The 18,019-nt window shown below is 46.4% G+C and overlaps 1 protein-coding gene across 1 annotated transcript in view; it reads right to left on the bottom strand.

Moving 5' to 3' along the window:
- Window positions 1-18,019, bottom strand: part of ppargc1a (peroxisome proliferator-activated receptor gamma, coactivator 1 alpha) — a gene marked incomplete at both ends in the record, with an annotated part of 73,885 nt that overhangs the window by 13,448 nt on the left and 42,418 nt on the right. The window contains 6 exon segments of the mRNA XM_080741507.1: window positions 1,209-1,329; window positions 3,326-3,418; window positions 7,941-8,758; window positions 8,900-9,294; window positions 16,633-16,706; window positions 16,947-16,992. Coding sequence (XP_080597633.1) covers window positions 1,209-1,329; window positions 3,326-3,418; window positions 7,941-8,758; window positions 8,900-9,294; window positions 16,633-16,706; window positions 16,947-16,992 — 1,547 coding nt within the window.

Below are 18,019 nucleotides of genomic sequence, written 5' to 3'. Positions count from 1 at the left end.
GTTCCAGGCGTTCCGAGCCAAACAGTTTAAAGATGCAGTGCCATGATGTATCCCCCTACCCCCTAAAACATGATTATCAGGTATTATGATTATACTAGGAGGAAGATTTTTTTCCAAAAAAATGTACAGAAAGAGTTAAAATTAGGTTTTTATGTGGCCAAACCCACCAGTTCATTAAGTATGCCTGGTTGTCATGGTTGGTGGTGACCCAGCTGAAGTTTACTGCCACATCCACAGTGTTGGGTGTATGGTAAAAGGGGAGGGGATGATTATATGATTTTATCTGTATTTTTGCACTTTTGACCCACAAGGTGTCAGCCTACAAGAAGAAACCCCAAACACAAAGGGAATACATAATTGCTCATGACAACCACACCAGGGGGTGTAATGAAGTACTGTCAACCTCCTAGACACATGAAACCCAGAAAAAGTACAAAACTATGGCACGACCTCTTTGACCAGTTTAACCCTATTATACTTTGGCTATTTTAAAAATGCATTATTTTGAGGGGGGACCAATGCAGAACGCAGTTACTAAGATGGACTATGAAGCAAGTACATTCATTTAAGGGTCCTTGAAAACCACTGATATAAACAATGAGAATCATACCATGGATTTATTTGTTTGTTATTATGATGATGATGATGATGATGATGATGATGTGTGCTGGGCAGTGTTGATTTTGTCGACTAAAACTATGACAAAAAATGTTTGTCGACTGTGTTTTTTTCACTGACGAAAACGAAATAAAAACTAAACAAAAACTAAGCTGTGGTGACTAAAACTAAGAATAAATATAATAAATATAAATATATTGACAATTTCGTCAACAAAATAAAAACTAGACTAAAACGTTAGGGAGGGACTAGTGGAGAAGAGAGTAATTTTATGTTTGGTTGATCTACAAGCTCACGTTGTGAGCTTGTAGATCTGCTATTTTCAGCACACAAAAAAGTGTAAAATCAGTCATTACGATGCCATCAAGGCCTGCCAAAATACATTTTAGTCGACTAAATCAACTGTAGATTTAGTCACTTAAAATCTTATGATATTTAGTCGACTAAAATTAGACTAAAACTAATACTTTTCAGGTGACTAAATTATGACTAAAACTAAATTACATTTCATTCAAAAGACTATGACTAAAACTAAATCAAACGTTGCTGTCAAAAACAACACTGGTGCTGGGTCCGGAGCTTTGACTCACTATTGCTTTCTGCTTTTGCCTCTCCCTCTGCTCGGCTCGTTCGAACTCCCGCTTCTCGTAGTCTCGCTGGTACTCCTCTCTCTTTAGCCTCTCGTGCTGGTACTCCTCATAGCTGTCATACCTGCAGAGGAGGACAAGAGACAAGGTGACGTCGCTGTCTTTCCCCCCCCCCGTCCCCGCACATGACCACAACATTCATATCGTCGTTGTCGGGTGGAAACCTTGTATGTCCAAAACCGTTAAGTTTTGTATTTATCATTTAAAAAATGAACTAAACTAGTGAAAACAGCCGATCGACAAGCTGTGTGCTTGTCGATCGGCTGTTTTCACTACTTTTGTGCGACTGCCTTGTATGATGAAGCAGGGCTTTACTTTGCGGAAAAAAATGTACAAATTTGAAACTTGGGAGATACGAGGTTTCTGCCCGACAGCGACGATATACTTTCTACGTCGGTATTTTTAGAGAACAGAGAACAACCGGCAGAAAAGAAAAAAAAACAACAACAACAAACAAACAAACAGAAAAGGAGGTGGGGGTGCGCGGGGGTGACACGCTAATAAGACAACTCCTCGCAAAAAAAAAACGCCCCGCGGTTAGCGGGATCCCGCAGCAGAGGCCCCTGTGGGAGTGCCGGGGGTGGGGTGGGGGGGGGGGAGTGGCGCGGTCGGGGAGCCGGGGCAGCTGCCGCCGTCAGCACAACTTCACATGTCATTACTTTCTGCTTAGTTAGGGCTTCATCAGGGGAGGGAAGTGAAACTTTGTCTCTCTCCCTCTCTCGTGCTGCCTGCCAATGCAACCCGCCCACCTCCCTCCCTCTCTCTCTGCCTTGCCCCGTCCTCCACTCCACTCCAGCCCCGACCGCACCGCACCGCGGCATGTGTCCGTTAAGTTTCCTGAGTGATAAGCAACTCTCCAGCTTGTCGGCTGTCATTAGGTACGTGGGCGCCAAATCAGCTCGGAGCGCTGGAATAGTGTCAGGCTCTCTCTCTCTCTCTCTCTCTCTCTCTCTCTCTCTCTCTCTCTCTCTCTCTCTCCGTCTCACTCTGTCTCTCACTCCCCGCACAGTGCCAGGCACTTCTCTGCATTTCAAATGGACTTGTCTGCAAAGCCGCGAGGGTACATGGGAAAGAACAGAACTACTAAGTTGAATTAGTGTCACCCGCGTTAACCGCCGGGGGGCATTATGGGAAGTCACGAGCGAACTACAGTAAGAATGCGCTCAAAGTATGCTCACAGATTGCGCCGCTGTCATTGATCAATTATACAGTACATGTTTGCCCGGATCTTTGTCATCGGGGGACGGGAAATCAACGGCGCGGAGACGTCTTTGTTGTTTTGGTGTTTTGTTCTTTGGTTATGTGTGACGGGAACGACTGAGTTATCAAAGAGCTCCTGAGTGTCGACATGGGAACTCCCCTTCCCGTGTCATGTCTCTTTCTATTCAACCGTTACTTTTCTTGTCTTATTTCAATCCTCATCCCCTGCCTTCTAACTCATTTACCGCCTCCCCCGATAGTCCCGATAAAATCCCTATGATCTTCTCCCTGCCTGGCCCGATAATCCAGATAATGCTTTAATCGCTATAAAACATTTAAAAGTATAATCGCTGTTTATCGCCGATCCGGACTGTTTATCATCACCCTCGGAGAACTGTTTTTACGGTCGCATTTCCGGGTTCCAGTTTCCGGTTTCCGGAAAGTGATGGAAAGGTCTTTTGCTCAGTGATGGAAAGGTCTTTTTTCAATCAGATTTTTTTATTTGAAAGCTGTGATCGGGTGTACACACGCCTGGTACATGATCCGTGCACAGATCGTGCGCGCACATCGCGCACGTGCCCACGTTAAAAGGTAAGGACGACGCGGCAGTTGATGTTTTAAAAGACAGTAAATTAGTTAATATGCCCCCCTGCCTTCCCTCACACCCCCCTCGCCCCCCCACACACACACTCACTCACACACACACACACACACACACACACACATGCGCACACACACATTTTGACCGGATTTAATTATGAAATGTGTCCTCGAATGATCTCTGTAGTTAAACATAGATGAATGACAGATCATAATTTAAAACAAAAAATAATTAAACACATAATAATTTAAAAAGTCACCTTGGCCTGCGACCGAGAGGAGATCGAGACTGAGATTGCGGGCTCTTGTGAGTCCGGGAGCGTAGAGCGCTGCAGTCTGTGTTGTAACGAGACCTGATGGAGAACAGACACAACAGCAAGCAGCGATTAGTAATACATTTGTGATAGAAATCTCTGTACCTATTCATTTGTTTTCATCAAATCACATTAAAAACTAAAGTAAAGTTATATTGTATGTTTTTGACAGCTTTGGGATATTGTTCTTAATGCACCCGAGTCTGACTAAATACTGGATTAGCTTGTCGTCGTTGTCGGGTGAAAACCTTGTATGTCCAAAACCGTTCGTTTTGCATTTATCATTTTAAAAATGATTTAAACTAGTGAAAACAGCTTATCTACAAGATCGTCTGTTTTCACTACTTTTGTGCAACGGCCTTGTATGATGAAGCAGGGCTTTACTTTGCGACTTGGAGATACAAGGTTTCTGCCTGACAGTGACGTTATGCACTCTACATGTTTCCGGGTAGCTCAATCAGTAGAGCATTCGCCTTCAGACCACAAGGTTCTATCAGGGGCGCCGGCAGGGGTAAAATAGTGAGGGGACGATATTGTGGGCATGGCCAGCCGGTGACGTCATGACCGTAATCAAACGTACACATCAGCTTGGACTTTAGTTAAGTAACTAGCCTATAAGCACTTTAATGTGTTGTTAGATGACAATGTAGGCCTATAAGATCTGGATAAAGAATTTAATTCAACTTTCAAATGTAAATGTCACAATAGTCTACTTGTTATCCTGCTGTTCTTATTTCAATATTAATTATAAGCCTATATGCTTTCTGCAATCTCTGCATCATTGAAAATGAGGGCTCTGCGCTCAAAGTATTTTCAAGAAAATAAATTATAAAAGTTTAAGTTAATAAAGTAAGGAAAATTCCAGCTTACTGTAGCCTATAGTGAAAGTTAGATGAAGTCAGAACTCAACTGCTCTGCTGCTGCATCGCACTGAGAGTGAGCAAACCGATCGAGGCACGATCAGCAAGGCCGTCAGTGATGAAAAAAGTACTCACATGTTTTCCTTAAGTAAAAGTAGAAATACTCTTTTAGAAATCCCATGTTCAAAATGTAAGCCTTGGCTTGAGTAATGACGTTTTGGTATCAAAATGTAGGCTGTATAAAGAAAACGTAGCCTATAGTCAAGTCATTTCACAAATGAAGCCTACCATTTGTAGATACAAATATTTGAGCAGATTAAGCAATATTGTGAGCTTGTATTTTCAAATGGCCTAAATGTAGGGCTGAAGTGGTTATGTATGCCTTTATAGCCTAATAATCGAAATGTGCAAGTATCTAACTGTTTTCAAAAGATTGTAGTGGAATAAAAATAGCCTACTCGAGTAAATGTACTCAGTTACTTTACACCAATGAAGCCTACATGTGCCGTCAATTCAACACGGGCGGACAATTAGAACCGGTTTAACATGTTTGGCACAGATACTTTGTGTATTGGAAGCAATTAGCATGTCTAGAGGGTCGCCGGTCGCGGCAACCTCAAGCAACACAATGCAACGTTGGGACTACAGCGCCGATTGGGGAGAAAAAAAAAAAAAAAAAAAAAAAAAAAAAAAGGGTCGAGCCTGAAAAGTGGGGTGGCAGAACAGTCCAAAAAACCCCGGCTCCGGCGCCGTTGGGTTCTATGTTCAATCCGGTTCTATGTGGAGCATGGCTTGGTAGTCCGGGCACTGAGCTTTGTGTAGCACCGCTTGCTATCCCGGCCACCGTGCACGGCTTGGGTAACCGCCTCCATCTCATAGGGGTCTAGCACAGGGGTATTCAACGTTTTCAGGCCAAGGACCCCTTAGTTGAGAGAGAGATGAAGCAGGGCCTCCCACAACCTCTTCATAGATACCATATAGTTTCATCGTTTGACAACGCAATCATCAGTGTATTTTGGATTCATGTCAATTTGTGTTTTCAGATATTTAACCACTTGAACCGTCAATACTTACTAAACTTGACTTTTTACTCTGTACTTAGTCTGCTCTTTTTCCCCTCTACACCAAACCTCTTTGCCGGAAATAGCCGATCTACAACCCACAAAGCTACAGCTCACAACGCCTTGCGCTGCGAGGCGTTGTGAGCTTGTAGATCTGCTATTTTTGGCTAAAGTTCTCAGAATATGGACCCACATAGGGTTCAAGTGGTTAATATAGAAAGGGGGGAAAAAAAGTTTCTATCACACAAAGATTTGGAGGACCCCCGTAGTAACTCTGAGGACCCCCTAGGGGTCCCGGACCCCCTGTTGAAGACCCCTGGTCTAGCACATTGAAAACAGGGACACGGTTGATCTCGGACGATACCAAAGATAAGCAACTCCCACTTACGTACTTATGGACTCACACAGGAGGAAATGTTAATGAAAACACTCATCTGTGTTAACAAATGATGTCATAAGTGTGCAGTCCCAAATAAACGCTATCTAATTCATAGTTAGCTTATTGCTGCCCAGGGTAATTGAACCAGCTCCTAATGCTCTACAGAACCTTCTGTGTATGGGCTTCATTCTTTTACTCCACCAGTGCATATATTACTTGTGCCCGTTATCTATGTTGTATGAGGTATAGGTCAACTGGTCTCAGTGGCCTACGTCTAAAGCTTGTTATAGCTCACACTCTGTTAGCTCATGTTGCTTAATAATTTAACTGAGTCTGAGCAGGATGGACTTGAATTATAGAGTGGGAGATGTTTTGGCAGCGCAGCAAACTCACAGGCCTGCCTGTGAGTTTGGAGAGAGGGAGGACCGTACTTGTATAACTTTTAGCAGAGAAATGGGATTTAGTGAATAAAGTTGCTGAGATTCGCTGTCTGAAAACTTGCTGCAAAAAGATAAAGCGGTTGCCTTGTGTTCCCATATTCTCTATCGTGCTTGAGCTTTAAACTCAATATTTTCAGAGATCTTCTTGGTATCTTGATTCATATTCTGTGCAGCCTTAAGACTTGTCAATGAGTAACTTGGGAACAAGGCAATGTTTTAAGCGACTTGGTTACTGCCGAGCACAGGACGAGAGCCCTGCACAGAATAAAAACCCATGATTCTATTGGGCCTGCAGAGTTGAAGTGACCTTTAAGTAATCAGGCAAACACACTGAGTCACTATGGGGCCTGCACGGCACTCAATGAACAGCTACTGATAAACTGTGAATGTACTCGCTTCCCAGTCCATCTCGGTAACAGTGTTTTTTAGCACTGGTCTCCTCCTCTCTCAAAAGCCCGACACAAACCCCCTCAGCTCATGATCAAAGGAAAGCATGGGAAATGTAGTTCTCACACAGAGCTGGGATGAGATCAGTCTCTTTTGAGATGAGGGGGGGGGGGGCTCCGGGACTACATTTTGCTACAGCCTGGATTTGGCTTTCATCTCTGGGGGATGTGAAAGATGGGGGTTTCGCCACTCAGCAAAAACAACAGCTGCAGCTTTTAAAACAATAGCCCCAGCATCAAATGGTAGAAACCAGAGTGTGTATGAGGGAGGCGGGTTGGGGGTGGATGAGAGTCAGGAAGAAAGCTCAAACAAAACTCCCCGCCTGGGGATGAAATCTCACACTGCTCTAAAGTCCAATGCCTTGGGCGCCACTCATATTTATAGTTTTCTCTCTTTTATTTTTGTGGTCGGTTTTCATGTTTCAGGAATTCACAATTCATTCTACACGTAAATCATATCGCCGTTGTCGGGTGGAAACCTCGTATCTCCATGTTTCAAATGTGTACGTTCTTTCGCAAAGCAAAGCCCTGCTTCATCATACAAGGCCGTCACACAAAAGTAGTGAAGACAGCCGATCTACAAGCACACAACGCCTCGCGGCGCGAGGCGTTGTGTGCTTGTAGATCGGCTGTTTTCACTAGTTTAACTCATTTTTAAAATGATAAATGGAAAACTAACAGTTTCGGACATACAAGGTTTTCACCACGACAACGACGATATTTCTTTCCTGGTCGTGCGTCATTCCACCTGGTTGAATAAGGCGCAGAGTGGGCATGACTAGTCATTGTCCCGACAAAGGCAGAAAGCATCCAGGCCCTTTGGTTGGCGTTCTCTCCATCTCTGACTCACCCTGCTTTGTTGTGACACATAAAGAATTATTCCTGTGTTTAGCGGACATTAGAGGCAAGGTGTACCGCGGCATGTTAACAGGATCAGGGGGTTCAATCCCCTCTGACACCGGGGTCTGACGTCTGAGCGAGTCTGTGTAACACTGCTGAGCTGCGCCCCCCGCTGTGTCCCAGGCCTGCTCAAACAGCTGCGAGGGGCCGATGGGGGCAAAGTGTTGCGACGCAGGTGCGTGTGTGTGTGTGTGTGTGTGTGTGTGTGTGTGTGTGTGTGTGTGTGTGCGTGCGTGCGCGTTAATGCAAGTGCAAGTCGTCACCGTTGGGCAGAAACCTCGTATCTCCAAGTTTAAAATTTGTAAATGTTTTCGCAAAGTAAAGCACTGCTTCATCATCATTATGGCCATCGCACAAAAGTAGTGAAAACTGCTGATCTACAAGCACACGACGCCTCGCGGTGCGAGGCGTTGTGTGCTTGTAGATCGGCCTTCTACAAGCACTTGCAAGTGCAAGACGCAATCGCCCAGCTTACCAGGAGGAAGGCCGTCCGTCGGGTGAACTGGAAAGGGAGCGCCTTCTGTGGCGAGAGGAGGAACTGCGGGATCCGGAGTGGGACCGGGAGCGGGAGCGGGAGCCGCCGCTGCCGCCGCCGCCGGGCCAGCGGAAGGGCCTGCCGGGGGACAGCAGGAGGGAGGAGGGCGGGGAGACGGAGCAGCTGGACGGGGGCGAGCAGGAGGGCGAGCAGTCAAAGAACAGGTCCAGAGGCGCGCCCTCCCAGGGGTAGAGGAAGCGGCCCTCGCCGCGGCCCTCGGCCAGCTCCAGCTCGTCGTTGAAGGCCGGGAAGCCCGGATGCAGGTAGCCGGGAAGCCTCGGCGAGTAGCAGTCGTCGGCGTCCCCGGCCTCCTCGGGAGGAGGCTGGGGGGTGACGACGTTTTTGTCCCCCTTGCTGCCGCCTGCTTCCGGGGCCCCCTGGCCGCCGCCGCTGCTGTAGACGGCTTGCGGCGGGTGGCCGAAGTGCTTGTTGAGCTCCGCCCGGATCTCCTGGTCGCGCAGGGGTTTCCGGCTGGCGGCGGGGGAGGAGGGCTCCTGCGGGTCCCTGTGGTTGTTGGCGGCCGCCGGTTGCGAGGAGACCCGTGAGGGGGTCTGCTCCCCCCCGACGTGGCCCCGCCCCCGGGCTGCCTCTGGACTCGCGGCGGGACAGCTCTGCTGCAGCTGCTTGGCCAACGAGGAGGATGAGCATGACGACGCGGTAGTAGTGGTAGTGGTGGTGGAAGAGCATGACGATGAGGAGGACAATGACGAAGAGGAGGACAGCGGCATGACTGAGTCCTTACATTCCGCATGCCTGTCCTCCGCCACCACGCCGGGAATGGGAGCAATGCCACCCGGGGTGGTGGCCGGCACCGCCGGTGCCGCCGCTGCTGCTGCTGCTGCTGCTGCTGCTGCTGCTGCTGCTGCTGCCGCTGTGGTCGCGGTAGCCTTCTTTGATGCCTGGCAATAGTCGTGGTCGCCGTAACCGCGGGGCGCCGCCCGCTTAGTGTTGCTAGTAGCGCCGCGTTGCTGCTCCTCGGGGACGCAGCCGCCGCCCGCCGCCACCGCCGCCGTGTGCAGGGCAACAGAGGTGGGGAGGGCGGTGGACGCCTTGCTCAGCTGGGCATACAGCTCAGTCTGTTCGGGGCCCGGCTTCCTGGTGCCTGGGCCCCCGCCTGACGTGGCGCCCGGGGCCAGGGCCTGGGCCAGAGCGCCGCCGACTCCGGCGTCGCTCAGCCTGGCCCTCTTGCACGCCAGGGCAGAGGAGGAGCATGAGGACAACTTGGATTTGAGCGATGCTTTAAAAGGGTTCTCTTGACTGGCTTTGTGTGGGGGCGTGGTAGGTGGTGTCAGACCTGCGGAGAGAGAGAGAGAGAGAGAGAGAAAGAGAGGGTGGGTTAATGGATGGATTCATAGATTCCATATAGTTTCATTGTTTGGCGGCACAATCGTCAGTGTATTTTGGATTCATGTCAATTTGAGTGTTCAGATATTTAACCACTTGAACCATCAATACATAATAAACTTGACCTTTCACTCTGTACTTAGTCTGCTCTTTTGCCCCTCTACACTAAACCTCTTTGTCAAAAAAAGCCGATCTACAAGCTCACAATGCCTCGCAGAGCAAGGCGTTGTGAGCTTGTAATTTTGGCTAAAGTTCTCTGAATATGGACGCTAGGGTTCAAGTAGTCAACATAAAAAAGGAGAAAATAAAAGTTCCTATCACACAACGATTTGGAGGACCCCCTGTAGTAACTCTGAGGACTCCCTAGGGGTCCCGGACCCCCTGTTGAAGACCCCTGGTTTATATTCTATATATCGTCGTTGTCGGGTGGAAACCTCGTATCTCCAAGTTTCAGATTTGTACGTTCTTTCGCAAAGTAAAGCCCTGCTTCATCATACAAGGCCGTCGCACAAAAGTAGTGAAGCTCCGCGAGACGTTGTGTGCTTGTAGATCTGCTGTTTTCACTATTTTAAATCATTTTTAAAATGATAAATGCAAAACGAACGGTTTTGGACATACAAGGTTTTCATCGGACAACGACGATGTATTGTGATGTGAAGCATGACCAAAAGCATCACTTTTCAGTCGTGCAGCCGCCCATCCCGGATAACAGGTTTACAAAACACAGGTTCACTTTGCTGGGAAACAATTCTCAGACCGATTACAATAGTGTGTTGCCTATGACAACCACACTAATTATAACGCAAACCTCCCCTGAATACTGCCCTCGTGTTCCTCCGCTCGTCCATAGCTCCGCGGTCAGTTTATGGACAGTGGACACACACACACACGGGCCTGATTAAAATATTCACTTTCACGTGGCCCAATCCTGATCCCTATTTTATTGCAATCTTGACAGATTAATGTAATGCTCGGTGTAACTTAATATGCTGGCGCTGTTATACGGATGACTTGCCATCCCCTTCCTCTCTGACCTTGGGCAGATCCCCCTCTCTCCAGGAGAGAGAGAGAGAGAGAGAGAGAGAGAGAGAGAGAGAGAGAGAAAACACAACACACATCCCTGTAGAGGACAAAAGCGAGTGATGAAGAAAGAAAAGGTAAAATCACGGGTTGGAGCTGTGCTTGCCTCGCTCTACACTGGACGGCAGCCAACTGATCTGAATAAAAGCATAGACCTTAGCTTGAAAAATGTGGTGGATCCGTGAGGACAGGGCATGTCGCTCCTTTACTAAATTATATGTCACCTTGTTGCTACTCCTTACGTATATCAATGCCACCGTGCTACTGCTCCTTAAGTACACCTCATTACGTTACTGCTTCTCAGGTATATGTCACCATTTTACTATTAGGTATACAGTCTGTCACTGTGTAAATACTCCCTAAATATACAGTATGTCACCGTGTTCAGACTCCTTAAGTGTAATATCGTCACTGTCGGGCAGAAACCTCGTATCTCCAAGTTTCAAATGTGTACATTTTTTCGCAAAGTAAAGCACTGCTTCATCATACAAGGCCATCGCACAAAAGTAGTGAAAACAGCTGATCTACAAGCACACAACGCCTCGCGGTGCGAGGCGTTGTGTGCTTGTAGATCGGCTGTTTTCACTAGTTTAAATCATTTTTAAAATGATTATGCAAAACGAACGGTTTTGGACATACAAGGTTTTCACCCGACAACGACGCTACGTTACTACTTCTCAGGTATATGTCACCATTTTACTATTAGGCATACAGTCTGTCACTGTGTAAATACTCCCTAAATATACAGTATGTCACCGTGTTCAGACTCCTTAAGTGTAATATGTCTCCGTATCACTGCACCTTGCAGTAGGTGGTATTAAATGTCGGCATAGGTATATGTCGACAGGTTTGGCACGTGGTGCCGTCGCTCGACATGGAGCTGGCATGGCGAGCTAGCCTTGTCTGCTGTGAAATGGATACGCCGAGGAGGTACCGCCGGGGAACGGGAATGGGTTGCCATTTCCCCTCAGATGGCACATCCCCACTGTGTGTACCCAGGCCGACCCCCAACGGCAGATTTACGACCAGGCAGATGGCAGTTATATGGGAAGTCCTGAGATGAGCCCACTTTATGGCATTGTTAATGCACTCACACAAACAGCCGCCGCCGCCACTATACACCCTCATTCTCTTCCTGCTATGTTTTAGTCTCTCCCCGTGTTCTCCGTTTCTCCCTTCTACCTCGCTGTCTGTCTGTCTGTCTGTCTGTCTGTCTGTCTGTCTGTCTGCCATCCATCCCCTGCGAATCAATCTCTCCTCCTTCTTCGCTTTCTGTCTCTCGGCATCTCTCTTCCACTCTGTCTTGGGGTCGGAACGAGTGTGTCCACAACACGTGGCAGACACAGACGCACTCGACGCTAACACTCTCGCTGGAGTCAAACTTCCGATGCTCTGAAACACCTATACAATCTCCCTTCTTCTTTGCCTTTCTTATGAATGTACATCACTCTTCCCCTTGCCGGAGAATTGCACCAAATGACAGCTATTAGGATCACAGAATGCAGGAGGAGGCTGATACTGTACATGGATATAGGAAGCCCCTTTCCCATGTTTGGCACGCCCGATCCAAGGACATATCATCCCACTTATTATCTGGATTTTGACAGTCGGATTGCGAGCTTTCCCCCTCCCCTCTTTCCCCTTCCCTGCCTCTGATATAGTGACACAAGGGTTGTTGCTGTGTGTGCCACGAAGCTGAGGGGAAGCCAGCTATATATATCTATATCATTATGCCAATGAAATGAGCTATGAAAAGCAGGGGCGGGGGGTGTGGGATGGGGGGGGGCCACAAACTGCCTGAGGAACTTCTGTTTCACCGATGAAGCGCCATCTGTCCAAAACAATGCTCGCGTGGGGTCATAAACTAGGGGCCATTAGCGGCGGGAGGCGAAATAAATCAGAATTAGATAAATATGTGCCTCTCAGTCCAACCTGCTGGTGATGGATGCCACGGTGCCCACAAACACCAATCATAACCACAGAGTAGAAACAAGACAGAGAGAGAGAGAGAGAGAGGAGAGAATTGAGAGAGGGGAGTTTTTCTAATCTGTTTCCGTTCCGACTGTAAATTGCGAGGAGACCTCGGAGCGAATAACAACTCAGGGCTTAAAGCGTTGATCCGGCGGTAAGCCATGCAAATAGCAGCACATAGACCACCCGGGTGTCACGAGATACAGTAATTAAAGACAACGCGGCAGCACAGGGTAAATCTATTAGCTCGGCAGAGATTAGGCCTTAACAGTCAAATCCCCCCGGGGGGGGGGGGGGCCTCCCCTGTCTGTTGTTGTTTTTACTACACCTCTGAGGGGCGACACTAAGGAACAGGGCCGACGGTGTGTCACCGTTCGTCGTTAATCACCCACGTAAGTTGGGGGAACTCAAAACCGTTCCACTAGCACAGGGGTCTTCAACGTTTTCGGGCCAAGGACCCCTTAGTTGAGAGAGACACGAAGCAGGGACCATTTCAGATATTCCGTAGTTTCATAGTTTGACAGCACAATCATCAGTGTATTTATTTCAGTGTTTTCCGATATTTAACCACTTGAAAGTCTGCTCTTTTTCCCAAATTTCACATTTCACTCTGTACTCAGTCTGCTCTTTTTCCCCTCTACACCAAAGCTCTTTGCCGAAAATAGCCGATCTACAAGCCTTGTGAGCTTGAAGATCTGCTATTTTTGGCTAAAGTTCGAAAGTTCTAGTGTCCGAATATGGACACTAGAACTTGGGCCCAGGAGGTTAATATAAAACATAATGAAAAAAAAAAATCAAATGTTTCTATCACGCAAAGATTTGGAGGACCCCCTGTAGTAACTCTGAGGACCCGCTAGGGGTCCCAGACCCCCTGTTGAAGACCCTAGCACAAGTAAGTTCAAGTTGCACTGCCTGCACAGTGGCTGAGCTCCACCAACAACATGCAGTCATGTATCTACCGTGGAAAACTTTTACTACAGCTCATATAGGGTAGTTATAAATAAACGAGTGAAATATCACGGTGCCAACAAACCACGGAAAAGTTCCAAACGCTGAACTACTGACCCGTCCTCCGGGCTTGAAAGGTGGCCACCGCCCACCTGGCTAACTTCCACCTCGTTATCAATTACACACCGGCCATAATCTCCTTTGTAGTGGAATGCTACTTTGCGTTTGCTAAGGACACGTCACCTCGGATCATAAAGCTTTCACCAACACCACTACTACGACTTACGAGGCCATCCCTACTCATCTATCAGTGGGCGGGGGGGGGGGGGGGGGGGGGGGACTCGGGAACTAATCTAGAGGAATTCTCTATCCAGGGCCTTTCGGTGCGCGACGGCTTTTCCTTCTATAACGCCCAATCAATCAAGGTTATTATAGTAAACGAAAACTAACTAAAAAAACGAAAATTAGAATGGAAAAACATTTTAGTTAACTGAAATAAAAATAATAACTAAGCTTTTTGTTGATTTTCTTTATTAGACAACACTTTTTCCGGAGCTTTTTTAATCTCACTCACGACTAAAACTAACACTAAAACTAACAAAAATTAAACTAAAACTAAGCATTTTCAAAAAATAAAAACGAAACGAAACTAGCAACCTCACTTTAAAAAACGAATTAAAACAAAACTGTAATTGAAAACAAAACCTCAAAACTAATAAAAAATAAATACTAATGGAAAAACCCAAAACTATTATAACCTTGCGCCCAACCCCGAAGCTGCACAGGTGAGGGGGGGCTCTGTTTGCGGCGGCACAGAGCGACCGGCCTGGCTTTGGCCCCCGGGTCAACCGACTAACCCTCATGCAGTAAAACAGGGAGAAATATTAACTGCGCTTGATTGCCCCGAGAGCTTAGCCAACAGCCTCCCGTGATCCCTCGTCTAGGTCCCCTGGCTGAAGCCTCACCTTTGACCCACCTTGATGCTTAAATACGCCGGGGGTTAAATGGCTAGGGTCAACCGCGGGAGCGCTCCAGAGCCTTCGGTGTGCCACTAAAACAGGGGTTTTCAAAGTGGGTGACGGGGCACCCTGGCAGTCCAGGGGTGCCGCGAGATAATTTGATAATATTTGGAATTTATTTGGACACTTGAAAATATATTTAGTATCGTTTTAAACTTGAAGTACAAAGTTATTTTCAGTCAGTTCTAACCAAAATGGCTATTATTATAACGTTTTCCTCGCAACATCATCTCTAAAATATCGTCACTGTCGGGCAGAAACCTCGTATCTCCAAGTTTCAAATGTGTACTTTTGCTAGCAAAGCCCTGCTTCATCATACAAGACTGTCGCACCAAACTAGTGAAAACAGCCGATCTACAAGCACACAACGCCTAGCGATGCGAGGCGTTGTGTGCTTGTAGATCTGCTGTTTTCACTAGTTTAGAACATCATGATAAATACAAAACGAACGGTTTTGGACATACAAGGTTTCCACCCGACAATGACGATATGCTATAAATATAAGGTGCTGGGAGTGAAAATTATAATGTAGGGGTGCCTCGGATTAAAAGAAATATTTATGGGGTGCCCTGAGACAAAAAAGAGTTTGGGAACCCCTGCACTAAACTTCCCCCCCGTCCACGAACGTTGAAGCGGCGCGCGGTGGAAGAGTACCATCACCTTGGAGTCACAGAGGACGGAGTGTCAGGTGCACACGTCGAGGGCCATTTCCCCCCTCTGGTAAATGAATGCCAGGCAGAAAAGACTGCAACACGCAACAACCACACATTGTGTGTGTGTGTGTGTGTGTGTGTGTGCGTGAGAGGGAGAAAAGGGCAACCATTTTGTTTTTTTATTGACCTAGGATGATTAATCTTAGTGGGGGGATGGTGGGGCGGAATAATTACCTGCTTAATGCACTCTGGGAGAGACAGCGAGACAGAGAGGGAGAGTAAGACAGACAGACAGACAGACAGACAGTCAGAGACAGAGAAAGAGAAAACGAAAGAGAGAGAGAGAGAGAGAGAGAGAGAGAGAGAGAGAGAGAGGGAGAGAGAGAGAGAGAGAGAGAGAGAGACAGAGAGAGAGAGAGAGAGAGAGAGATGAAGCTTGATGTTGAAGCCTTGGCTGACATTCACTTCATTTGCCTCCTTTAATTACCTTTCGCCTATAGCTTTCCTCTTGCACAGTTAATTAATAAATATATAATACAAGGGAACGATGACAATAATGACACTCGTGATCCCGGCACAATGACCCCATTTGCAAAATGGCATCCTTCCCATAAATATCAGCTCTTAACATCAGACTATTACCCACATGTCCGCTAATCAAATTACCTGACCGTCCAGGGACAAAACAAAAAAGGAGACGCAGATTATATTGGGCAAAACTGAATTACGTGGCAAAACCAATTAAAACAATAACACTGCCATATCAATTTTCCAGTGATGTATTGGCTAAGTGAGCCGTCACAGTCGGAGACCATTAAGATCTAAAGGAGGGAGGGAAAGGAATGGGCAGAATATTAACCACTTGAACCCCGGCAAGCCGATCTACAAGCACACAACGCCTCGCACCGCGAGGCGTTGTGTGCTTGTAGATCTGCTGTTTTCACTACTTTTGTGCAACAGCCTTGTATGGTGAAGCAGGGCTTTACTTTGCGAAAAGATTTACACATTTTAAACTTGGAGATACAAGGTTTCTGCCCGACAGTGACGAATATGTTAAAATGACAGGTGCAAGTGATTTAAAGTGAAATACCCCTTTAGCTCTTTGTTGATGCAGGAAGAGAAGAGAGAGAGGAGGGGCAGCCAGGGGGTGGAACTCGCTAATAAAACCCCAAGGAAATTGTAAAGCCTAATCAATACTTGGGCACATAAAAATGTTCTCAGATCGCTTCACCTTGAACTCTGAACCCTAATGGAACTATCAGCATGTTGGGAAAAGTACTGAGGCTCTCAGTACAGGTTAATCCATTACTAATGGCGTAAGGGAACTGGGACATTCCACTCGACATAGCGTTGCGAAATATACATTAATTGTGATGCTTGTTTTGTTCTAGAATTTGGAAAATAGTGAAAATGGCTAATCTGCTAGATGAGAATGTGTTGCATTGACATGCATTGTGAGCTTGTGCATCTGCTACGTTTCTATTTTTAAAAATGTTTCCAAATGTTTTTATGTACACAAATGTACATTTCAAATTTGAAAAATAAAAAAGTGAAATAACCAAAAAATTATAAAATACAATCTTCAAAAACATTTTCCAGCGCGGTGGTTAGGCTTACCTGGGGTTCCAGCGATCTCCACACTCAATGTGCGTTCAATGGTTTTGTTCTCAAACGGTGATCCCTTGTGGTCACTGCAAGACAGAAAACAACAGGGCATGCACCGTTTTACTTCTCGGGGTGAGAGGGGGGGACTTTTCAGCCTTTTTGTGATCAAAAGAAATGGAAATGAGAAGTGAGCAAATGCCTCATCTTGGGTTGCTAGTCTGTATAGTTTTCTTTCACTTTTGTCTCTTTTTGATTTGCCTTTTTGTTGTTGTTGTTGTTTGCGTTCTGTTTGCCTAGAAGAATGTGGAAAAACTTCTCACACTTACTTTGGAGACTCTGGGGTCAAAGGAAGAGGCAAGGTGGTTGGTTTGGCTGTAGAACACAAAGGAGCATGGGTAATTATTGACCTAGTTATGGCACTCGAAGCAGAAAGAGAACAGGTCCACATTCTGCAAAAATCAATCTTAAATATAGGATCATTAACAGCAGGTATTGCTACGAAAAAAAAAACACCCATCCCCAAGTTGGAAAGTCTCAATCTACAAACTGCTAGTTTACAGAGCGAGAGATTTTAAAGATTGACCCCGTTTGTGAAAAGGTATATTCTCTCTCAGCATAGACTGTTCACTCTGTGAGGCAAAGGATGAAGTGATGGCACGTGTGCTTCAGGTAAAACACAGGTGTTGGGACAAATATAGAAACCATTCAAGACAGACACACACAGACAGTAGGGACGGGACGACATGAACATTTCATGTCACGATTATTGTGACAAAAGAAATCGCGATTTTACGATATTATCACGATAATCAAAATCCATTATCCTGGGGCAGGACATTTGCCAAAAAATAGCAGATCTACAAGCTCACAACGCGTCACGTTGTGACGCGTTGTGAGCTTGTAGATCGGCTATTTTTTGGCAAAGACATTTGATAGAGAGTGAAAAAAGACTGTATCGAGTACGTATATTATAAGTACCTTTTACCAATTACAGAGGGTTTAAGTGGTACCAGTGATATGCAGCTCGGCAAATAAAAGGCGAATTGATCCCAGTGCATGACGGAGGACGATATCACGATAAATTAAAACTCCACGATGCGATTATCGCGAGAGTTTTTTTATCACGATAAACGATAACATCGCGCATCGTCCCATCCCTAAGACGGACAGACAGACAGAGCCAAAAGAAAGATAAATGCCACAAATGCCACAAACAGGACACAATGACATAGCACTGAGCACCCTCCCTCCCCCACCACCAACTCCCCAACCCAACCCATCCCATAACCCAACCCAAATACGCCAAACAAAATGTATAATCGCATGCAACCAACAGCAGAGGAGGGAAAACAAAATAATAAAAAAAAAACATAAGGAAGGAGGAAAGGAGAGTCAAGGA

Source organism: Nannobrachium achirus (genome assembly GCF_963921795.1).
Source record: "Nannobrachium achirus genome assembly, chromosome: 14".
Classification (NCBI taxonomy): domain Eukaryota; kingdom Metazoa; phylum Chordata; class Actinopteri; order Myctophiformes; family Myctophidae; genus Nannobrachium; species Nannobrachium achirus.
Note: the sequence above shows the minus strand (reverse complement) of the source record. Positions and strands in the feature narration are given on the sequence as shown.